General features: G+C 38.1%; 1 protein-coding gene across 1 annotated transcript in view; it reads left to right on the top strand.

Moving 5' to 3' along the window:
- Positions 1-26038, top strand: part of LOC122789278 (carboxypeptidase E-like) — a 366543-nt gene that overhangs the window by 317492 nt on the left and 23013 nt on the right. The window contains exon 8 of the mRNA XM_044056580.1: positions 6996-7114. Coding sequence (XP_043912515.1) covers positions 6996-7114 — 119 coding nt within the window. The remainder of the gene's footprint in view (positions 1-6995; positions 7115-26038) is intronic.

Here is a 26038-nt window from a genome sequence, read left to right as displayed (position 1 = left end):
ATGTTTGAAAAGCTGATCTATGGCCATCTGACAGAATACTTCTAGGCACACAGAAGCCTACAGCATGGATTCTGGCTTGATAGAAGAACTACAACCATTCTGTATACCTTTACAGATGTCATACTTACTTGTGTGAATGAAGGTAAAATAACAGGAGCCCACTTTGTAGGTTTAACTAAAGCCTTTGACAAAGTGGACCATTAGCTACAAATAAACATTCTACTGTCTGCAGCAATTAACCATACAGGAGTGAAATGGTCTGAATCATTAATTTCCAACAGGTTATTTAAAGAGCCGCTCTGACCATCCACCTATCCCCTTGCACCATTGAGTCCTACAGTACTCAGATGTTTCACATATACCCTCCTCACCATTTATCAATTAGTGTCCCGTAGACATTCCACTTATGCTGATATGCAGATGATATGAGCATTTATAGATCCACCCCCTCTAACTCAGTGATCAAAAATCAGCTGGAAGCGACCCATAAAGATAGCTGAATGGCTACTTACCACAGATTGATTCTAAATGCAGGGGTAATATGTAATCATCGACCATGGGATGGGTAAGACCAATCTATAACCAAATGGGATAGGTTATTTTGAGCTCAAAAAGGGAAATTGGCTAGGCTTAAAAGACCTATGAACTTATGAAAGCCAAAGCCATGCTCTTTGGAACCCAACAAAGGCTTGCCAAGGTTCTCAATAAATGGTCCATTATTCACTCCAGTCAGGAAGCAATTGAAACAGTTCAGCATTATAAATATCAAAGCATTTGGCTAGACCCCAGTCTCAACCTAAATAAAAGAATGCACAAAACACTACTGCAAAAATAAACACTCTAGTCTTCTAGACCAATTAAATGCATGACTGTATTTCACCTGAAGGAAGAGCTGGCATATTGGTAACGAGATTTTTCTTCAGCCAGGATATAGTCTGCCCATCACAGTCACTGCATCAGAGCTTTACATGCTGTTTGGAATAACATCTGCAGATTTCAAGGGAGAACACCATAATGGAGAATTGTAAGAAGGGGAAGAATCTAAGTATGGCATGGATAGATTGTAAAAAAGCATTTGACAACATCCCACGTTCATGGATAAAGGAGTGTTTACAGATGTATAAGATGCACCCTACATTGATCAATTACATTACTGTGACCATGAAACAGTGGCAAACCACTTTGCAGCTAAGTCATGATAAAGGACAAACTATTATCCCAGGGATAAAAAGTCAAAGGAGGATATTCCAGGATGACTCTTTGTCACTGATGCTCTTTCGTCTTGCCCTGAATCTATTAAGCTGTCTACTTAACAGATTAAGTATGGTTACAATTTGGATCACAGAAAGCAACAAAGTGTAACACTTCTCATCTTCCTTTTTGTGGATGATTTAAAACTTTATAGTTCATCAGATGAGGTACTGAAAGCACAATTGCAAGTGATCAAAACTTTCTCAGATTATATAAAAATGTCATTTGGTTTTGATAACTTAAAAAAAACAACCTTTAAAGTGGGAAAGCTGCAGCACCAAGAAAATATCAGTCTGGGAAAGGAATGTGATACAAAGGGACTTGAGCAGAAGGGAGTGTCTAAATATTTGGGAATTGATGAAGGATTGACAATAAAACATGAACAAATGCAAACAAAACTCAGTAAAGAATATTTTAGAAGGGTAAAATTAATACTGAAAACAGCCCTGACATACAGGAACAAAGTCTATGCTATAAACCAATTTGGTCTTCCTGTTCTAACTGACTGGCCCCAAAAGGTACTGGATTAGTTGGAGAGGAAAACAAGAGAAATGTTTCATGTTTATCAAATGATATATAAATATCAGTGTATACCAAGATTATATATTTCTCATTGTGATGGAGGTATGGGTCTCCTCAAAACTGATTACATGTATAGATCTACACTTGTAGGACTGCATACATTTTTGCTAACTTCACCAGATCCAAACATAGTGAAAGTTTTGAAACTTGAAGAGAACAAATCTAAGATGACTTTACTGCTTAGTTTAGCAGAAGTATATCAGTGTCAAGTGGGAATGGAAACCAAACCAGAAGTAGAGAAAAATCAGGCAGCAACTGAATGTGCTAAAAAAAAAAAAAAAAAAAAAGAATATAAAGAGAAGGATCAGATGAGAAGGTAAGAAATGTGGAAAAGGCATACATATAGTTGCAGGTACAGAAAACTCCTGGAACAACTTCATGTCGATCAGGATGTGATGCAGGAATGATTAAGGAGAGGTGAATTCAAACCAAAAGATGAATGGTTAATTTTAGTGGCTCAGGATAATGGACAACATGCACTTTGGTTAACACAGTCCATTGAACATCTGAGAGACACAGATAAATGCAGGTTCTGCAAAACAAAACTGGAAATAGTCGCACATCTTGTTGATGGTTGTGATACATGAATGGCAGAGGGCCTGTATATTGAAAGGCATAATAATGTGGCAAAACTTTTGTATTGGGGATTGTGCAAACATTACAATATTGAAGTAGCTGAGAAGCATTAGAAACATGAGCAACAAAACATTATAGAGAATGACATAGTTTATATCACATGGGATTACCCATTATCAACAGTTCAAAAAATAAATGTGAGAAAACCAGATATAGTAGTCCATGAAAAGAAGACAAAAGTACCATTGATCATTAAAATTCCTACACCAGTGATTACAGTGATTACCTACAGAGAGACACAAAGTCATAAAATACCAGGATTTGCAGGCAGGAGAGAGGGCAATATGGAAGAAGAATACCCAGGCAGTTCAAATAGTAGTAGGAGCAATGGGTCTAATAAAAAATAATTTACAGTCTTAATAAGATATGCTGCTGATACATGTAACTCCATATGAATTGCAGAAGGCATCAGTTCTGGGCACATTGTAGGAGCTATGAAGAACACTGCTGGCTAACATCAAAGATTGAAACAGTACTAATTTCATGAACTTTAATCATACTTTGACTGAGGAAAGAGGTCCATTCCCGTCATAGTATTAGAAACCCAAAGAACTTGGAGAAATTAAACCAGAGAAAACACTACTTCTTCACCCCTAATAAAGCAAAATGGATACCTTGGAACTCAGAAGCAATCCACTTGTAACAGGACTAGTATTCAATCTCACTAATCTTAACTCATTCTCCTTATCAAGCAGAATACATGATTTAAAAATGCAGCCTTAGGTCTCCACTAGCAAATACCTCCACCCTTCATATCATGGTCTATATTGCGATATCGAATGTTAATTTCATCAAATACATAAATGCAGACATGACAATATCGAATGGCAAGATAGTCAACACTTTAAAATGTTGAAAATCAAAAGACCAAACTGTCATAGTTGACCAAGCAATGTATAGTTACGTGATATGTCACTACAACATTACGTTATAATTGTAACATATGGTTCTTAGTTCTATAAAATAAGACGATGCATTACACATGGTATTTGAAGCAAATTAAACTTTATATTGATGATTGTACATTAACTAATATTACAATAATGCATACATTAGGTACAGCTTTGTGAGTCAGTAATCTGTAACTTGAATTTAAGTATAAATAAGATATTGAATATGTCATATGTGTGCATTCGACTAAATCAGTCATCAAAATGGCTAGCACATCGCATTCAGCTCCTAGCATTCTAGGTAACTGCTATGACACTGTAACTTCACAGAAAAATAGGGAGACGTTGCATATAGATGGTTATTTATATACCTTAGAAGAGACAATGAAGGAGAGACATTACTGGTGCTGCAAACTGAAACAGTCACATAAATGCAAAGGGAGAGCAATAAGTAGATGGGGAAATGCTCTTAAAGTCAGTCTTGCACCATCACCCCTCAGATGTAGAAAGATATGTAGCTTGTCACCAGTTAAAAGAAACAGCTCGCATATATAGAAGTACATCAGCGTTTGTAGTAGATGACATTGTTGCTAGCACATCTATAGAGAGTACTTTAAATTTGCTTTCTAGACATTCCATGTTGCAGCAAGTGAATCTTGTAAGACGTAAAAAGATGGTTCCTTATAGCACTATTTCAACACCTTTGAACAGAGTGAATGCTACCGAATATGTATTGAAAGAAGACTGATTCATACAAAAACGTATGGTGGACTTAAATAATAATATTCATGTGTTAGTATTCACTACAAAGGAAAATTTGCAGGATTTATGTTCTTCTACCATTTGGTTTATGAATGGTGTATATCTAACAAAAAGATAACTTTGCCATCAACTATATAGCATAGATGCATTAGTGTCATTTGGAGAAAATACTAAGAGTTTACCTCTTGTGTACTGTCTAATGTCAAAAAAGTCATACAAATCATACAGTTGCTTCTGGGAATGTTTATTTGATCTACTGTCATCTGTTGATCTAGCAGTACATATTTTGTGACTTTGAGATGGCAGCCATAAAAAGTGTAAGACATAACTTCAGTAAGGTAACTTGTAAAGGATGTCTGTTTCACTTTTCTCAAGCTGTCTGGCGAAAAGTACAATCTCTAGGATTGGCTACATTTTGTACAGGAAGAAGAGGTAGTTTCTACATTTAACAGTCTTTCTGAAACATTTCCAGTTGCAGAAAAGGAGTTGTTGTCATATTTTCAGAAGTGTATGTTTTAGGACTTATTCGTAAGCAGCAAACTAGGTCAGCACATTGTACACGTTTTCCACCAATATTCCCTATTTCTTTTTGGAATGTTTCCTGCTTGACTAAGTTGTTACTGCCACATACACAAAATTATGTTGAAAGTTGGCATAGACGTATAAGATGTCTACTAGGAAGACATATCTGAGATATTCCAGATGTTTTTGATCTTTTAGTACGTGAACAGAATAGGGTGAATGAGCTGAGATTGCACTTGTTATCAGGTTGTCCACCTTCACCTAAGAAAAGAAAAACTATTGAAAGAACATCTGATGCAAACAGTACTGCAAAAAAGGAATGAATATTCTACCAATAATTTTGTACGTGCGATAGCCATGCTTTTAAAACTTAAAAAATATTAAGTATAGATCAGAACTCACCAAACACATGAGTTTACTTTGGGCCATTCATGATGTGTTCACTTACTTATAAATGTCACATTTAACTATGTAATTCACTACATACAGTATGGGTAAGGAATAGGGCTGTTTAGTTTTGTTTTATTAATCACTAGCAACCAGGACGCGATGCTGGCCAACTATGAAAATTCGATATTCTGGTTTTCAAGATTTTAACATATCGAGCATATTGCTTTTCGATATTCTCATGTTGGTGTTTATGTATTTAATGAAATTAACATTCAATATCATAATATAGACCCTTGTATCACTAATTCATAAATAAACTCAGCTTGACCATGTCTTCATTATTTTTGCCCAAAGATCTGAGCTACCATCATTTCACATAGCAAAACTACTTTACATGTTCCTAAATTCCATTAAGTACTAAAGTCCTTATTCAAACAAGTAAAGTGTAGATATTTCTTTAACAGTGGAATCATATATATCTACCCCAAATTCCCCATTCTCAACATAAGTTCTGTATGCATTATGCAGTAATCATAACTTTTTAAAAACATCATATTCTGTTTGACAGAGTTGCAGATGTGTTATGAGTAGTGTAATTCTGAGTGGGTAACTAATTCTTTAAGATATATATTCTGTCTCCCAGTGATAGCATTATACTTTGACTATTCTTCAGCTGATTAGAAATTTCATGTATCCATGGGTTCAGTCTGAAATTGATCCAGTGGAATTAGTTCTTTACTTAAATTAATAAATACTGGAGTCTGGTATAATGGATACAGTGTTTATCTCATAGATGCAATGTACAAGGTTTGATTCTTAGCTTTGGATTGATAAATTTGGCTAGGCTTAAAATGGCCCACAAGGGCAGATAGCATAGTACTAACCTATGAACTGATTTTTCTTTTAATTAAGGCACTTGCTCCTTTGGACAGTCAGTGTTCTGATTGCTTTAATTACAATTATTTTAATTGGTCTTAATGTTTTATATGTATGTTTTATGCATAATTTAGCCTACTTACAAGTTCACAAAGTCACAAAATGAGGTGCTACAGTCTGATATTTTCAATATCCTCCTTCATGTTAACCAACTTTATTATTATTGGCAGCTCTTATGTCTGCATTTTAGTTCTGAATTCTCAGATAAAAAATGTATGAATGATATGTATCATTATAAAAGATCAGCGTTTTTATTTATCATATACCAAACTGTGTGTAGGTACATGTGTATGTGTGTAGCTCTATATATATAGATGCATACACACATACGTGTGTGTGTGTGTGTGTGTGTGTGTGTGTGTGTGTGTGTGTGTATATATATATATATATATATATATATATATATATATATATATATATATTTATATATATATATATATATATATATATATATATATTAATTATATATGCGTGTCTGTGTGTGTGTGTGTAGAAAATAATGCGTATAAAACAAAGTACACTGGATGAGATTAATAAACAGTTGGATAACCAAAGAGATAATAGTAGAATGTAAACACCAACAGAATAAAGCACTGCCTGGAAGTACATAAAAAGAAAATAATTTATATATATATATATATATATATATATATATATATATATATATATATATATATAAACACTTCAATTAGCAAAAAGCCAATCACTGAAAAACTTAAATTCAGTGATTGTTTTTTTGCTAATTGAAGTTTTTATATATATGTATGGGCGTGATTTCTTGTGTGTTTATGATCTGCTGAAGCAGTTGTAAAAATGCTTACCATTGTTAATGTTATTGTATATCAATAAATTATTTTCATTTTATGTACCTCCGGGTAGTGCTTTATTCCATTGGTGTTTACATTCTGCTATATATATATATATATATATATATATATATATATATATATATATATATAAATTGAGAGAGAGAAGGAATGTATATTATCATTTAACTGATAGTGTATGTCATGTGTTTTCTTTTAGCTTCAGATGGGGACTACTGGAGATTGTTAATACCTGGAGAGTATCACATTACAGCCTCTTCACCTGGTTATGAGTCTGGCACAAAGAAAGTAAAGGTTGTCAGAAGTCCTGCACAAAAGGTACTCAGTGCATTTTTTGTTACGAAGCTACTCTAGCAGTTGTAGCTGAATGATGACTCTGAGATTTTGCATTTTGAGTGTAAATTGTTTTGGGTACTGTGATAATGAATAAACCTAAACTGACAGCAGAATTAATGGCGCTATTACAGTTTATCATTTTAATCAGCCTGCTCTTCAAAACACTTAAAACAAAAAATATAGAACAGAAAACTGAAACCTGAGCATACAATAAAAAATGTGATATGTGTGCATGGGGTTAAACCACTCCACTGCATCCTTGTTTATTCTAACTCTGAGATTGCACAGGATTGCAGAAAAAAGGAATAGCCGGTTGTTCAGAAATCAAGTATTATTTTACCTCCAAAAGAATGTTGTCTTGGTGTAAGAATAAATAAGCTCAGGTAAATCAGGTACAACTTCCTATATATGTAAATAAGCTCAGATAAATCAGGTACAACTTTCTAAATATGAGGTTTAGGGGTGATCACCCAGTGTATAAACACATCTCTGTCATAGTTCACATGCAGGTTTATTAAGATTTGTTATATTTAATTCTTTTCTGTTTTTACTCTTTTATTCTCAGAGTTTTCTTTTTCAGGATTTCAAAGTTCTGCATTATGAAGCAGAGCTCATTTTAACAGCACTGCATGATTATGGGATTTATTTTTTCAAGTTAACTTTAACGTCACATGATATGATACAGCTTTCGACTTATTACTTTTCTATACTCATTTGTAGCCTCCAAGCAGGCATTTGGGTTTTTGCAATTAATTTAACAGCACAGGATGCATCATTTCATTTTATTGTCAGCTGTAAAATTCTGCTCTCAAGTGTCATTTTATTACTGGATGAAGTACAAAGGTGGCTTCTTCAGAGAGTTGCAGATTAGACATTTAAATTTTATTACAAAAAGTAAAACATAGCCTGCAGAATGTTTCAAGTTTTTGACCTGTGGATAGAAGCCTAAATATCTCAGCATGTGCTTTAACTGCCAGGTTGTTAGTCAGCTTTAACTGAAAAACTGCCTAGTAAATGAAAATGAGGGAAAACCAATTGAAAGATTATGAACCAAAAAAATTCCTTGTTTCCCACCTTTCTAAGACAGTATAGTCCAGTTTTCAGGCTAGTGCTGAATTCAGGGCTGTGATACTAGTTTCTGAGTTGCCCATACCTTACTTGGATAGAAGGAAGTTTCTCTGTTCACCTGTGAGAGAGGGGAGCTTTGAGCAACCTGTCTGTCAATGGAGGAGTGGTTCCAGCCCAAAAGTTAGTTTATTGGCCATTTTGGGCTAATTTCTATCTCTTTCATTTCCCTACTATAAAAACCGTGTTTGCATGGTTTTGCGCACCGGGCAGTGCCGGTTAGCTATGGTTACATTATTCCCGGCTCCACTAAGTCTCTTCTTCAGTTTTTCCCTTGAAACTAGTCTAACTCTCAACCTAAGCACTCAAAAAGCATCTTACAACCCAGCACTTGCTCAGACCTAATAGCAAGCACTAATATACCCTGACACTGATTGCCCAGCAGGGCAGGGCTCTTTATTCACCCTTCACCAACCAAGCGACTAAGCAGTTCACCCTACTATTCAGGCATGACCAAAGGGCAACTTCAGGTGCACTCTCCAGTTCAGCTGGTGAATCTGGGTATCCTGAGGCAATGTTACAATTGCCTCATGTACACAGACAACCCTCTCCTCCTATCACAAAACACTAACATATGTGAGAGATGCAATTATACAGCCAAACTGGAAGCTAAGCTGTCTCCACCCAAGACTGGAACAGACAGTCAAGAGGAGAAGGTTAACACTTGCACCACAACATCAGCCACACACAGACCTACTAAAACAGCACTGGCAAAAAATACACATAAATACATAAAATCTTACTCGGAGGCTCTAAATAGAAACCTGCAAAAGCATCAGAGACCTCCAAAGCAGACACCCAAACAACCTGCACTTCCCATCACAAACCAGACAACACATAAAACACAAAATCAGTGTGCTGCACAATCACAGACCTTAAGGCAAAATAACATACCTAACACACTAGTAATAGGTGACTCTATAGTCAGGCACACTGACGTCCCACTCACTAGACTGGACAAGCAGAAGGTTACTGTTAGCTGCCTGTCAGAAGCCAAAATCCTCCACATAACACAATTACTCAGGTCACTCCAGAACAAGTACAAATATGACCCTGCCATTGTTAATGTTGATGTGAATGACCTGAGACGTACCTCCCTGGACTACATGAAAAGAGACATGGAAGAGCTCTCTGATCATGTAGCCCAGGCTGGTATGACCCTGACCCTGAGTAGCATCCTGCCCTCACCAAGAATGATACCTCAGTATAAAGAAAAAATGATCAATTTCAACAATTGGCTAAGCTTCTGGTGTCATTCAAAGGGGATCCAGTGTCTGTCAGCCTGGGATGACATGCTCGACAAGCCGCATTGCTTCGCAAGAGACGGCTTGCACCTGTCAACCCTAGGCTTTTGAATATTGGCCAAGGCTCTTGCTGCCCCATAGTGCCTTTTTTAGGCAAGGCTCAAAAGTCAAACCCACCTCCGTAAACAGCACAATTAACAAAAACTGAGGGTTATGCTACTCAACGCCAGGAGTTTAAATCTCAAAATGCACACGCTCGAAGCCCTCCTCAGTATGGAGAACGTCGACATCTGTGCAGTAACTGAAACCTGGTTCAAGGCTCCAGAGAGCACCCCAGCACTACCGGGCTACAACTCATACCACACGTTTCAGCCACAGAACACGGACCGAAACACAAAAGGAGGGGTGTATCCATATTCATCAGGGATACCTACACCTCCAGGTTAATGGTGCAGCATGATACCTCTGAGATCATCCATGTGCAACTAGCACTGGGCAAATCTGCAATGCAAATTGTGGCCTGCTACAGATCACCCTCCATGTCCCAGGACCACCACTCCACCTTTCTGGAGACACTGGAAAACATGAAGGTCCTACCGAACACCCTGATATTGGGCGATTTCAATTACCCTACCATTCACTGGGAAAACTACTCGAGTACAAATATCCAGGCCTAACGCTTCCTGGAATTCATCAACTCAAATGACCTGGATCAGTTGGTAAACTCCCCTACCAGAGGTGAAAACATATTGGACCTGGTCATCACCAACATGGGCGACAAGTGTTTCATACCGGAGGTCAACCCATCACTGGTTAGATCAGACCATAAACTAATCACTCTGGATGTCCACACTCCACCACCACCCCCAACTAAGGAAACCACAGTAAAAAACGTTTCTAAAGCAAACTTCACCTTACTTAAGACAGAGGTGGTAAGTTTCACAGCCCCCATGCTAAAGGATAACGCTGCCCAAGATGCAGAAACCTTTACAAATGCATTCTATGAGCACCTACAAGGATGCATGGATCATGCCATCCCTAGCAAAACCAAGACTCACTCCTCTAAGAGAAGGAAACCAGTTTGGTGGACCCCTGCAATAAACAGGCTATACAACAGAAGGAGGAAACTAGCTGAGAAAAAAAGCAAATCCCAAGAAGGAAAGACATCCCTGATCAGTATCAGTAAGAAACTAAGGTCCCTCATGAAATCATCCAAGGCTAACTTCGAAAGAAAAATAACCAAGGATTCAAAAGATAACCACAAAGCCTTCTTTAGCTATGTTAAGAATCTAAGTGGAAACTCACAGATATGCACTGAACTAGTGCAAAATAGCACAAAATATACAGAACCTACTGATATTGCCAACATCCTGGTAGATAGATTCAGTGCAAACTTCACCCCCCTCTCACCTCAAAAAGGGCCCACAACAATACCAGAAAAGTGTAGTGTCCCAAAAATCACAGGCGCACAGGTGAAAACAGCCCTTTCAAAAGCCAAAAACACAGCATCAGTGGGACCAGATGGTGTCCCAGGCTGCGTCTTGCACGAACTACAGAACAAACTAACCCCCCACCTAAACACACTGTTGCCTCAGCCTCTCCACAGGCTACGTGCCCATAGAATGGCGCACAGCAACGTTATTCCTCTCCACAAAGGAGGGGCCACAACTGACCCTGGTAACTATCACCCGCATAAGCCTGACTAGCCTGGTCTGCAAGGCTATGGAGTGCATCATCATGGAACTCATTAACAAAGACATTGGGAACCTCCAAACACTTGACCCAACCCAGTTCGGCTTTGTTAAGGGCAGATCATGCCTACTAAACCTGGTTGACTTATTCGAGACAGTCACAGCCTATCTTGACCACGCCAAGGCTTTCGACACTATTCCCCACTTGGGTATTACAGAAAAACTCACCAGCCTAAACATAAACCCCTATGTCACGAGATGGGTTGCTAACTGGCTTACAGACAGAACTCACACGGTAAGAATAGCGGGCTCCAGGTCCGACTCTAAACCAGTCACAAGTGGTGTCCCACAAGGCTCAGTCCTGGGACCCCTACTGTTCGGCATATACTTCTCAGAAGTACAGGCAAACACAGGAGGACTATGGCTAACCAAGTTCGCCGATCACTGCAAACTTGGAGCCATAATTGTCTCTCCGGCTGACATAGACATCCTCCCAATGGGCCTTACTGAGATGGACACCTGGTGTCAAAGTCATGGCCTCAAGCTAAATGCCAAAAAATGCATAGTCATCCCGTTTGGGAAAAACAAAACACCCACAAATTACCACATAGGTGGCAGCCCCCTTAATACAGAAGAGGTAATAAGAGATCTGGGGACACTGGTAGATAGTAATCTCTCCTTTGACAATTATATTGCCAAAGTAGTTAGGAAATCCTTCTGTGTGGCCCATCTAATTACTAAAGGGTTCGCATCTAGAAATAAAGAGGGTATAGTGTCCCTCTACTCGTCACTCATTAGACCCATAATAGAGTACAATGCCCCATTTGGGATGTACCTCACAAGACACTTCCAACAGCTGGAAAGACCATGAAAGTAACTCACCAAGAGGATTACTGGCCTCAAACATATGTCCTATGCAGCCAGACTGAAAAAATTCCGGCTGTACTCAGTGGCATATCGCTTACTCAGAGGTGATCTCTGCCTGACTTACAAAGCCATGTCCAACTCAGAATTGATGAACATGCTTCACCTAAAGAAATCCAAGTCACTATGAGCCATGCACTCTAGTGAGCTAAACCTCGCCACAACAATAGATAGAACATGCTGGAGGGATAGATTCCTGTCATAGAGACTCCCCATGCTTTTGAACAAAATTCCAAATTACATCAGGCAGAGCCCCTCACTAACATTCTTCAAGAGAAACCTTGACGACTGGATGGGTAACAGAAAATACACCCCTGGGATCACTTCATTGGCTCTATTTGACAGAGGATCAGTTAATTAATCAATGGGGTGGCGAAAGCCGACACACTCTGGCTAGGCTTATAAATGGCTTGGGCAGATAGCCGAGTAACTACCTATGAACCTATGAACCTAAATGTAAATGAATAGTTTGGTTTCCAGATTGGTGACTGTTATTAGGTAAAGTGGATGGTATTTAAAATTGTAACACTCATGAATGATATTGTAGGTTATGTGCTACAGAGGTGTCTTTGGTCTGAACCATAATGCTGAGAGATGTGAATGTGTAACTTAACTTGAAATTATTGTTACTGTTACAATAGATGATCATCATTCCCACTGTTGCAGTAGCCCTCAGGTTATATGTGTTGCTTCCTGCCCAGGAAACAATGACTGGTCAGATTTAAAAAAGCTCTTTCTTGTCATCTTGAGAAGAGGCATCCTTCATTTCTGGCAGGACGAGGGACTTCTTCACTCAGAAATTATTGCCCTTTTTTTTCTCACTATCTGAAGTTTTTGTTAGGGACCAGTATTTTTACCTTAGAATTGCTTGAATTTTGGTGAACATGAAAATTTATGGAGAAATGAACATGGAATTGGGTGTCATTGTAATTCTTAAGCTCTCTTTGTGTCGACCTGCCTCTCATTTTGATCCTGTCACTGTGTGGAGTGTTTGAACACTACTGACAGGGCATTTTGAGAAAAAATTGTGTACTGTTTGTATAAACTTTGAATTCTGTGAAACAGAAAAGTTATGGAGAAATAAGCCGGGACTTGTGTGTCGGTTCATTTGCAGTTGTGGAAAGACTGTAAATTATTATTGCAAAATCTTAGCATCATTTATACATTATGCTGTATTTCTACCTCTATAAGTAGAATTACTTGTAAAACCTTGCTGTTTGTATTTTGAAGCTTGTCTTGGGAAATAGTCTGGTAGTTTAGTTCGCAATCGTGGCAGAACTGTGAAATACTGCCATATTTGAGCCTCATTTAGTAATTTTTACTGCATTTTTCCAATAAACAGTGTTACTAGTAAAATTCTGCATAGTCTAGTGCCTTATTCTGTTGTGAGATTGCACTAGTGGCAGTATTGTAAAATTCTGAACCAGGATTAGGGTTTAAATACTTTTACAGCTCTATATATTCCAGTTATACTGCTAGAGTCTTTTATTTACCTGCTTAAAGTTGCATTCCAGTGCCTTCCTGTTTCCTTTGCTACTGTTTTTCTCCTGCTCTTTGTCTCTTCCCCACCCCCCACTGAGTCATTAAGCTAAAGGTTCTGAAATTCTAACCTACCTGAGCTAATAGACCTGTAGCACAGAGTTATATGACTAGAGCTGCAATATTGGCTTTATTTGATTGGAGCCTTCCCTAGCTAGTCTGCTTCATGCAACTTGATTTTTCCCCAACCCTTCTACACTTTTCCTGTTGTGGTTTTAAAAGGCTGTGTCTCTGCCTTCTGTCCCTTATGGTAATCTGACATTAAAGTCCCCCCCCCCTCTTTCATTGCTGTTGTCTATTATGAAAGCTATTTAAGTATTTTCCCCCCATTGTTTTCCATAGATCCGTAATACTGAGTGCCCACCAAGCAAACCAGTATTGCTCTTGAGTGAACCTCTCTTAGTACAAATTGTCTCCTTCTCATCTTCCTGTAGCTCCCATATGCTTGGCACTCTTGGCACACTCTGAGAAGATCCTGAATTAATCCTGCTCTATCCCTAGCAGATAAGAGTTTTATTTTATTGCTTTGCACTTCAGTTAACTGTTTTAGAGGGTTACTGCTTTATTTTTGCTTTATTTGCCGATTTTGTTCTTTAAATCATTTTAAAGGTCCCTAATACCTGAAATCACATTGTCCAGGTATTTTGCTTAAGTTGTTTTGCGGTAATATTACACTGTAAAGTAAATCTTGTTTGTGTTTTTACATTAAGAGGACCAGGATATTCCATCTACTGACAGTAGGTGGTGGTCTGCTTTACCTGAGATGGGAAACTCTTAAGAAAGCTGTAAGTATAGCTGTTAGTAGTGCCCTGTATAGCCACTGACACCTTGAAACAAAATTATCCCTATAAAAGCACGTATGAGTCTGTGTTAGTAACTTGGTGAGTGTAGAGCAACTACTTTGCAGTTTGAGGAGCACTGCCCCCTAAATTTATTATTATTAGATTCTAGTCTAGTTTGTTCTCCAAAAGCACCCTTAGTCATCCCACTGTTAATTTCTCGTGCATCACACCCTTATAGCTCACAGAATAAAGAAGTTGACATCATGGATGTACACTTTCCCAATTTCTCCTCAGCCAGTCTATGAATATGGGTATATTGAGATGATGCAACAATTGTCTAATGTTCACTTACAACCATTTAATCCTCAAAGAAACAAGTACAGCAAGAGAAAGAAGAGAAAGATGTACACACACAATATCTCTTGAGGCAAAACTCTGGCAAACAGGCACTCATAATAACAATGTGGTTGTCAGAAATGCACACGCTGCACCCAACGCACATAGTACACACCTCACAAATAGACCTACTTATGCTAAGGCACTTAATGTAATCTTCCCAAGCCCTAAAGACCTCACAGACATTCCACCTGCAAAAGCTATCTTTGACAAGCTCAAAAACACTTGAAAGAAACAACACGTAACATTGCAGATACAGCCGCACCCAGTGGAGCCTCAACTACTAAGCCCATAAGACAAGCCAATACACTACCCAGGACTCTAGTCATATGGGACCCTACTGTACAATTTAGTGATGCCTACTCACCAGGCTAAACAAGGGGACAACAATGGTCAGTTGAATATCAGGGGGCAGGATTCACCAAGCTACACATGCTCTCATGTCATTGCAAAACAGATACCAGTATGACTCAATCATAGTCCATGTGGGTGTAAATGACCTGAGACAAACATCTTTAGACTATATGAAAAGAGACAGTATGGAGGTCTTGGATTATGCGTCAAAGGCTGGTATGTGCCTAACATTGAACAGCATTCTACCTTCATCAAGGAAGATTCCAGAATACAAATAGAAGATGATTGACTTTTATAATTGGTGTAGTATTTGGTGTCATTCTAGGGGCATACAATATTTGTCAGTGTGGGAGGACATGGTTTACAAGCCATGTTGCTTTTCTAGGCTTTCATATATTGGCAAAAATGTCATCCTTCCTGTAGAGCCTTTTTTAGGCAATGCTTGATTGAAAACATTTCAACATTGCAAAATCTACCCAAGGAAATCTTAGGTGTTACTTCTCAGTGCTAAGAGTCTAAACAAGAAGCTCCACTCCATTCAAGCTCGCCTCACCTTGGAGAATGTGACATCTGTGCAGTTACCAAGACATGGTTTAAAGCCACAAAGAGTACCCCAGCAGTACAAGGCTTCAGCGCTTTCCATACATTTAGACCAGCAACTATACATACAAGAACTTAAGGTGGAAGTGTCTTGATCTACATCAATAACAAGCATATCTTAAGGGTGGTTAAACTGGATGATCGACTGGAGTTCCTCCATGTCCAGATCACCATAGATGAAGTCCTATACATATCCTAGCAAGCCATAAGTCAACCCTCTATATCTGATGAAACCCATAGCTCATACTTAGAACATTGGACACACTCACCATTCAACCAAATATCATTACACATGGAGGAATTTAATTATCTCTAAACTGGCAATCCTGTATGACCCCAAATTTGTAGCCACAGAGATTCCTAGACTTTCTAAACAAAAACACACACCATGAACCAGCTAGTACATGCACCTACTAGAGCTAAAAACATACTGGAGCTGAAAGAACGCTGCACTCTTCCCCATGACACATCCTCTGGTATCGTCAAACAACAATGCAGTCTGCTGCAAAGTAAAAATCAATTCTGTAACCAAGGTAAGCCTTATAACAGTTGGAAGCTACTTAAAGAAAGTATTAACCTGCAAAATGTCAAGCCCCTCCAAACCCATATAACATAGCAACCTATGCGGAATTATTCACAGAAGACCTGTACACCCATGTCAGTGATTCATATACAGGCTAATGTACCTACCCAAAAACTATCCCAAAAAACAACCCAGCTTGGTGGAATCTAAAATTAACAGCAAAAAAAAAAGTTATAATTAAAATTAGGAAGTGTAGCACCAAAATGGATGGGAACTCTCTCATCATAGCATCATAGGAGGTTACTAGGCTATCGACCTGGAGGCCATTTCAAGCCTATTTCATCCCAGTGTAATACCAATGATACTCTAGTCAATACCCAGGATTGTATTTATTAATGACTGCCCATGTCCATGAGGGTTTGGGACACTATCCCTAGAAAGAATTTATGGTGATCCATCTAGTCGTCCAGGTTCCTTTTGAAAAGTGTCATAGAGGTGGTTTGCTTCACATGAATTGGCAGTCTATTCCAAAGACATGGCAGTCTCTGGGAGACAAATCTGTCTCTCCAGCATGAAACTGAATAGACAACTAAGAGTACTAATTAAGTCCAACAAAGTAAGTTTTGAGGTAAAGATAGAATCCCAGATCAAGGACAACCATAAGACCTTTTTTTTAGCTATTTCTGAAACCTCAAAGGCAGCACACAACATTGAATCTGATCTGTTGGAAAATGGAGCAATGCTCACTGAATCAGGAGATATAGCATATCTTCTGGCTGCTAAATTCAGCTCCTACTTTACTCCCTCTGACCGCCAGCTGTCCCCAGGAAATACCACCTAACATAACCCCATCCTGCTATCAGTAGGGAACAGGTCTTAGATGCATCCTTTAAGGCTAAGAGTACAGCTTCAATGGGCCCCAGTAATTTAACAGGATTGGATTACAAACCAAAGACTCATTCTGAACTCAAGTAAAACAAAGCTAGTACTCTTTAGCTCCCACAGAGCCACACCTTCCACTGATTCTTTCTTCATCTCCTCCTTTAACAAGACCACAATCACCTCCACAAATCATACCAAACTCTTATGGGTTGAAATAGATAATCACCATAGATTTGACCTATATATTTCTATAACCATAAAAAAACTACATAAAAAACTTGGCCTACTGTATCGCAATAAAAAAAATTCCTCACTGACCACTCCAAAACTACAATAGTGAGGACTCACCTACTATCCACCATACTTTATGCCTCCCCCGTGCTTACAAATCTCTGCAAATCTGAACTAAACAAACTTGATAGTTGTTATAATAAGATAAGACAACCTCTCCCATCAGAACACATCACTGTCAATGCCTAAAAACTCAGTTGGCTAGAACTACCACTACTACTTCAACTCAATCAACTATCACTAGCCCACAAAATAATACATAACTCTGAAAACATACAAAATCTTTGGCAACCCTATACAACTGCCAGGCCCTTGAGGTCTAGCACACAAAACCTCCTCAAAGTAACCAAATATAACAATGAAGCTGGTAAGTCTGTCTACAGCCACTGTATAGCAAAAACCTGGAACTCCCTTCCTGCCCACATAACTGACAACAAATCCTCATTACAGTTCAAGAAACTTGTTAAAACTCACTTTTTGAATAATCGACTGTGCTCCTGTATCCCCCCTGGCTAATGTCTCATTAGAACACTTCACCTAACTTAAGTAACTCTGCTAGGCCTACCAATCATAGCACTGTGCCCACTTAGGACTGTTAATCTACTGCTCATCTCATCTCTCCAGGAGTTAGGGAAAACTACCCCAGCAATGTTGTGCTTTCCATAAGCAACTAAAACCAGGAGAAGACATATTGTAAATCAATTTGTTATCATTCTCAACTAAAACCAGGCAAAGACATATAGTAAATCAATTTGTTATCCTTCTCAACTATAGCGAGCATCATCTGCTCTCTCGGAGCCTTATTTTATGTCTCTCTGCTTTTACTCTGATAGTAAATCTATCACAGGAATCCTAAACTTAAGAATATCTTCTAAAATGTAATATTATATTGTAGACAACGAATGTATCCTATCTGTTAGTTAATTTGAATGCCAAAGTCTCTGCTGTGGAAATTGTATGTCAAAAATCTGTCCTTAAAACTATGTTTTGTAAAAAATTGTTGTTTTGGAGCTTTTCTCCCCGGGCCTCCACTGAAAATGGACTTGTAATCCAGTTGGACTCTCCTGATCAACAGATGTAAAATAAATAAATAAATAAATAAATAAACAGGATACCTCTTAAATACATGAAATATGACCTACTGGGGCCACTGGAGTAACTATTCAACCACAGCTTCCACACAAGCTTCATACCACGTGGATGAAGGACTGCAACGGTCATCCCTATGCACGAAGGCAGTCCAGCAACAGATTCTAGGATCTACAACCCCTAATTTTACTTTCCCCAAGACTGTCATTTCAGTATTTTTTGTACTACAGAAACGGGATGATGTTCAAAAGCATCTCTCCAAGGCATGGTGGACTGGGAAGGGGAATACATTTTGAAGTGGTGTACAGATAGGTGCACAGTTCCAGCCTTGCCTATTCCTCTGCTGTTGTCGTCAGCTGCAAAAGTGGGGATGGAGTTGTTTAAATTATCAATCACTTCACTAAAATTATCTAACAGATGATGAGATTAGTTTGTGGAGGTGGACATGACAGTCTGGCAACATATCCATGTTTCCTCTTTGTTTGGTTTTATTGTAAAGTGAGCAATTTTTATTTCACTTGCACTACATTCACTTTTGTAATTACTTTTGATTGGGTTGCAGTTGAAAATGATTCATTAGGATCATCCAGAAGTACCTGGTTAACAGACAACAAATACAAATAAATAAAAAAAAATAATTAAGATATTCTGTGTTCTTTTGAGCACTTGCCCCAATTTGTTGAATTTTAATTGTTCTTAATGTTTTTGTATGATTTAAGTGCTATTTAACATTCTTCTTTCTCCATGAAAGAATAAACTGAGATGTTAGAGATTGGAGCTGAAGAACAGTCCTTTTTATGTACACAATGGGAACATTGTGTCATCCCAGGGATTTTCCTAATATCCCTGCTAACAGTTTGCTTCATGATGCTGTAAGAGTTTCAGGATGATCCAACAAGTATACCATTCCTTTTGTCTTCCTTCCTTCCTTGACAGGAGACAATCTGTTCTGCTACATCTTAGCAAAGGCTAAAAATGTAAAACTTGAATGAGATTTTTAATCAAACATTTTTTTTTCCAAGGAAAGGTTGTGTGAGCTTGAAGTAAATGTAAAATATCTTATATTACTGCAAACCATACTTTCAAGAAAAGCCTTCAGGTTATAAAACAGGCCATTTCATCATTCCATGACCAACTGTTGCTTGACAGCCAAGATAAGATTTTTGCAGCTTTAGTGCAGGCATGTAATTGACTTGTACTCTGTTTTTCATTTTTTTAACTCTGTTGAAGCATGTATTCTGTGTACAAGAATTAGATAGGATAACTCCCATTTTTGGTCTTTAGGGAAGGTGGAAATGAATTTTATGCTTTAGTTGGGAATCAGTGTACAGGAAAACTCCAGTTATGGGATATAAAGTCCAAGCCTTACTGAATTTTATGCTTTAGTTGGGAATCAGTGTACAGGAAAACACCAGTTATGGGATATAAAGTCCAAGCCTTACTGAATATCTCATCAGATACTTAATTAATCACTCAGTGGTAACTGCAGGGATGGCATGCCACTCTTCACTGAAGAAGATTTCAGTCTAGGTTATTAAGGATTTCAACACTTAATTTTCTCAGAGACGTAGCTACGGTGGAGGGCAGCCTCCCTAGGTGCAAGATGTCAGGGGTGTGATCAGCAGATGCAGACTAGGAGGTAGAGCAGTATGGACACTGAATTTTCTCATATCTTTCCTAGCAGAGTATTTATTGCTATTGCCATGGTTACTTTACCTGATTGAGACCCTTCAGTCCTACTACAGGTCTATTCTATTATAAAGACTGTGATATGGATGCCCAAAGTACAAGCAGTGTAATTGCTCTCCATCAATACTGAACAGACACTATACTAATAAACAGTAAATGAATAGTATGAAAAAGAATAAAAGAGCACATTCCCAATATTGAAAGTTAAGAGAAAAAAGCCAATAAATAAATAAATAAATAAAAGGATCTGATAATTGTGAAGCAACTATACTCCCAGAACAAATCATTAACCGTGACTTACTTCTTTCTTTTTTCCTATGCCTAATCAATTTACTCATACCTTTCAATCCCCACTAAGCTTCAGTAATAATTTTGTCTTCCTGCTATACCATGACTTGTATATTGTGCTCAGTGATACAAACTACTTCTTGGCACTGGGGACTGGGACCCTTTATCTGCAGTAAATGTATATGTATATGTATACACACACACATTATAGTAAGTAGGGGCAGCAAACACATCAGTCTTTTGTAAAAACCAGTGCTTTTTTGTATTAAGCATAAAGTCACACACGTTTTTACAAGCTGAAATTGAAATATTGCAACTGGTGGAAACTTGTAGTACTTGGTGATTAAGACAACATCTCTTACACTGTATATTGTCAAAGGAAATAGCTGTAGCAGCAACACTTGGCTTAAGGATGTACTAATGGAAACAATGGTGCCGGACCCAGAAGCACTTTGCACTTGAATTTAAACTACAGCCAATAAATCAACAGTTAAAAACAAAGTCCCTTTTTCTTTTAACTATTACCAATGAATCAACAGTTAAATACAAAGCCTCTCTTTTTTCATCAGGTCTCTTACTGGTTAGTGATCACAATCACACAGTTACACAGGGTTGCAAGTCTCATAAACCAGGCCACACCCTGGGTGATTAATGAGGATCAGAAGTTAAAGAAGATTAACACCATTCTCTTTTACCAAGCCTCATCCTGGAGAGTGATATTGGTAAAATTTCACAGAAGGTAAACTAACATGCAATTTCTCTTACCAGACTTCTTGCTGGTGAGTGGTAATGATACCAAGGTCTAGGTGAAACAAACAGATTAACACACAGTTGCTTTCACTTGATATCCTGTTGGTATGTGGTGCCAGTTTTCTTCAGTTGTGCCTTTTTTAATTGAATTCAGCAGTCAGACAACTGGTGCAAAATCTCTGGCATACAGAATTAAAAGGTTTAGCACACCTCTTTAAAATATAACTAAATGTTACAAACAATCCAAAATCCCTGGTAAATATGTCTAGTAAATTGAAAAGTCTGTTAGGTAATAACTCAGCATAGGAATAGGATGCCTGTGGCTCACTATTTCTTAATGGAATGTGTGGCTTAGAAGATGAATTAAAAGAACAACTCTCTGGCATATTATATATTAATTTCTGGATCACATGTCTCAGCATTCCAGCTTCTTGGACTTCTAGTGGCAGTCCCACAGCACAGCAAGAATACTCCCCATTCACCAGTGACCTGCTGTGTTCCCAGTGTATCTTTCTGCACAGCAAACCCTGTGGAATACTTTGGAACATGAACACTGAATACTACAGTGACTTCTCCACTGATGTCTGCTATATTGTCAGTGAACCTGCTTTAAATATGTGCCTGTGTTAAGCTGTTATCAATTACCTGTTCTCCCAGGTAATTCTTTTAAAGGCAATATACTCAAAACCTTGCCTCTCTCTAATTTCCTCTGTCATGATTGCAACATTTTCTCAGATATTCCATATAGCCTACAATCCCAAGAGTGCCAAGAGGTTCTACCTATGCCCATTAGTGTCATCACTCTGTTACAATACATATTAGTGTGTGTGTGTGTGTGTGTGTGTGTGTGTGTGTGTGTGTGTGTGTGTGTGTTTTGTCAACTCTTTAACCACACTGTTGACAGAAATAGTTAGAAAGAAAGGTTCATTTTTAAAGATGAACTAAAAATAGAAAACAGCAAAACTGACTTTGCACAGTTAACCTTAGAGGTATGTATACTATTTACAGAGTACTTTGTGTAAGTTTTCGGTCTTTAGAGGTAACTCTATAAGCTTTATTTGTTACAGCCTCAGTTACGCACAACTGTTGAGGAATGACCTCCATGCTTTCAGGCTACAGCCTTTTATAAAACACTAATTAGGATTTTTTTCATTAGCCTACTTAATGCAATCAGTTACCTCCATAAGTATTGGGAGAATGCAAGTTACTGTTAAATTGAATTATCAGCATGTTATACAGACTGATACTGTACAACTGTATGTTCATATGCTAAAGGATTTTCTGAAACAAGCTGACCAAGCATTACTGTCAAGATTTTAACATTTTCTTTATAACAGAGATCACTGTCAGATATACTGCACTTCCTCAGCTGACTCAAGTTACAACATGTCCACCAGATAGTCTTTTACAGCTACTTTTATCTAGTTTCAAAACGTTGTCCTTTGTGAAACATTCTTTTCCTGTACTGAAGCATTCTTTGTCTGCATCCTTACGTCATCCAGAGAAAAGCAGTCTCCTGCAGGCCAAAATGTTCTTTCATTGATAGGATAGTCTGTAACCTTTTCTACTGTGTTAGTCATTTCCCTTTAACAGGTTTATTCACTTGAATATCTGCATACATTCAACTATTTATGATATTTCAACAAGCCTCTATTGTCAATGCCATTTATTAGAAAAACATTCAGAAGTATAATACTTTTTGTTTCACACAAGCACATTCAGTTAAGCTAATTATATTTATTTACTGCATATTTCTTTCTCTACTTGCAAATGCTGTGTTCTAGAAATATCACACTGTTAATATGACAACAAGCAGTTTTACCAAACCTCTGTTACTGTGAAGGAAAAACAGTTCCTCCAAATTATATATATATATATATATATATATATATATATATATATATATATATATATATATATATATATATATTTTTTTTTATTTTTTTTTTTATTTTATTTTACATTTGTTAACCAGGAGGGTCCGACTGGATACATGTCCATTTTCAGCGGAGACCCAGGGAGAAAAGCTACAAGTGATACATTTTTAGTTTCAACAGTTGCAGGTAATACAGATAATGCAGGGAGTATAGACAGTACAGATAACACTGACAATACAGTCCTGGTATTGAAGGGATTTACATTTTTAGTCTAAACAGTTAAAGGTAATATAGATAATGCAGAGAGTACAGGCAATACATATAAACAGACGATGCAGTCCTGGTATTGAGAGCTGGTCACAGACAGTTTTTGCAAGAGAGAGTCAGGTTGTGCATTTATAGTTGTATATAGTGGTAGCTTATGCAGGAGTACAGCTGTGAAAGTACGTAAGATACATTTTCATAGCCAACCATAGTAGTTAGAAGTAGAGATAGTTCTCTAGTCAGGTAATAGTAGTAATACACATTACAGGTTAGTAGGATTCTATACTGGGAGGTTAGTGTCCCTAGCCTGGGGTGTGACAGAAGCAGAGTCTGTTGTTTGTGAAATGATCTTTCAGAAGTTTCTTAAATTGGGTTGAGTTGTTACTAGTTATATGGTGAGGAAGGGAATTCCAGATTTTAGAAATATAGTGGCTGTAGACGGATTTTCCTGCCTCATTGTTAAATCTGGTTGTCGTAAGTAGGTTTTGGGAGCTAGATCTTAAAGTTCTGGTGGTGGTGTAATTTTGAAGTAGGTGTTGTAGTGCTGGGGTGTTTTCTATGTTGTTTAGTATTTTGTGTGCAAGAGATAGTTGATTGAATTGAAGTAATAGTGGGAGTTCTAGCCACTTTAGTTTTTTGAGGGATTCACAGTGATGAGTTCGAAAGGGGGAGTCTGTGGCAAATCTGGCTATCTTGTTATAACAGCAATCTAGTCTGGTTAGGTCTGTTTTGCGGAGGTTAGAAAGGACAGGGGAGGCATAGCGTAAGGTGGATAGAAGATGAGTTCTGGCGATTGTTATTTTAGAGTGGTTAGAGAGAAATTGTTTATTACGATAGAGGAGGCCCAGTTTTTTGTGCACTTTTTTAATGGTAAGTGAAATGTGTAGGTTGAATCTAAGGTGATTGTCAATTTCCATACCTAGCAGTTTGGTGTGATTGGTGGGGGAAATGGTGTTGTTATTGTTAGAGGGGAATGAGAAACTATCTGAAGAGGGTGTGGCTCTGTGGGAGCTAAAGATGAGTAATTTTGTTTTGGAAGGATTAAGAATGAGGTTTTTATTAATGAACCATGATTCAGCTAGAGAAAAACATTCTTGTGTTTGGGAGAAGAGGTAGTCAATTGTTTTGGCTGCACAAATTATGGTGGTGTCATCAGCATATTGTACTATTGAGGCATTGGGGATGCTGGTAGGGAGTTGATTGGTGAATAGTATGAAGAGCAGTGGTCCTAGGATGGAGCCTTGGGGAACCCCTAGATGGACAGGTAGTTGTGGAGATAGTTGGTTGTTCCATAGTACAGTTTGCTGCCTGCAATCTAGGTAGCTCTTGAACCAGGATATAGCAGAGTTACTAAGGTTGAGGGTGGATAGTGATTGGAGGAGCTTAGCATGGTTAACCATGTCAAAAGCTTTAGATAAGTCTAGGAAGGTGGCTGATACTAGTAGTCCGTTATTGCGGAAATTGTTAATGGTATTGGTGAATGCAGTAAGTGCAGTGGTGGTGCTGTGAAAGGGTCTGAAGCCATGCTGCTGTGAGCATAGCAGTTTTTCTAGGAGGTAATTCATCAGCTGTTTGTGGATTACTCTCTCTAGTATCTTTGATAAGGGGGTAGTATGGCTATTGGGCGGTAGTTGTTGAGTTCAAGACAGCTCCCACCTTTGTGCAGTGGAATAATATAAGATATTTTCCACAGCAGGGGTACTCTACTCTCAGAGATGGATCTGTTAATTAGGATGGAGACAGGGTAGGCTATTGCTTCAGCAGCTAGTTGCAGGTATTCTGTGGGTAGTTTGTCAGTGGCAGGGCTGGTAGGTTTGAGTTTTAGAAGTAGTTTTTGTATTGTCTTGGTGGGCACATGGTTTATTTTGAAGCTGTGGGCACTGGTTGAAGCTATTGGTGAAGAAGGTAAGGGTGTTGATGTGGAGTAGTTAGGGCTGGGTTGATTGTTAGAAAGGGCTGGGATAGATTCTGTGAAGAATTTGTTGAACTGTGTGGGGATGTTTTCTTGGTTGGCAGATATATTGGGGGTGGGGGTAGTTGTTTTGCCTGATTGTAACACAAAGTTGATAGCAGCCCAGAACTTTTTAGGATTATTAATATATTTATACTGTATATTTTGGTAATAGTCAATTTTGTCCTTTCTTAATAAGTTTTTTTGGCTTTGTTGTGTAATGCAAGGAATAATTGGTGGTCCTGTTGGGATTTAGTTTTTTGGTAGCTAGACCAAGCTTTGTTTCTATTTTTGAGGAATGTTTTGGTTTCCTGAGTTAGCCATGGAGCATGTTTTGTTTTAATCCTGGTTGTTCTAGGGGGGGCATGTTGGTTAAGTATATATGAAAAGGTTGTGTTAAAGTAGAGTACTGCTTCATCTAGGTCTAAATATTTTAGTGGGGTCCAGTTACAGCTCTTTAAGTCGTTATTAAAGTTTGATTGGATAAATAGTTTTTTGTTTCTGATTTCTCTCACAGTGACTTTGGTTGGCTGGAGTGTTTTACATCTCAGTAGAAATGTAGCTTGGTGATCACTGAGAGTGTCTGTTAGACATCCAGATAGGGGTATTAGGGATGGATGTGATACTAGTATCCAGTCAAGTATGGA

Source organism: Protopterus annectens, chromosome 14.part0, assembly GCF_019279795.1.
Source record: "Protopterus annectens isolate FY-2018-M chromosome 14.part0, PAN1.0, whole genome shotgun sequence".
Classification (NCBI taxonomy): domain Eukaryota; kingdom Metazoa; phylum Chordata; order Ceratodontiformes; family Protopteridae; genus Protopterus; species Protopterus annectens.
Note: the sequence above shows the minus strand (reverse complement) of the source record. Positions and strands in the feature narration are given on the sequence as shown.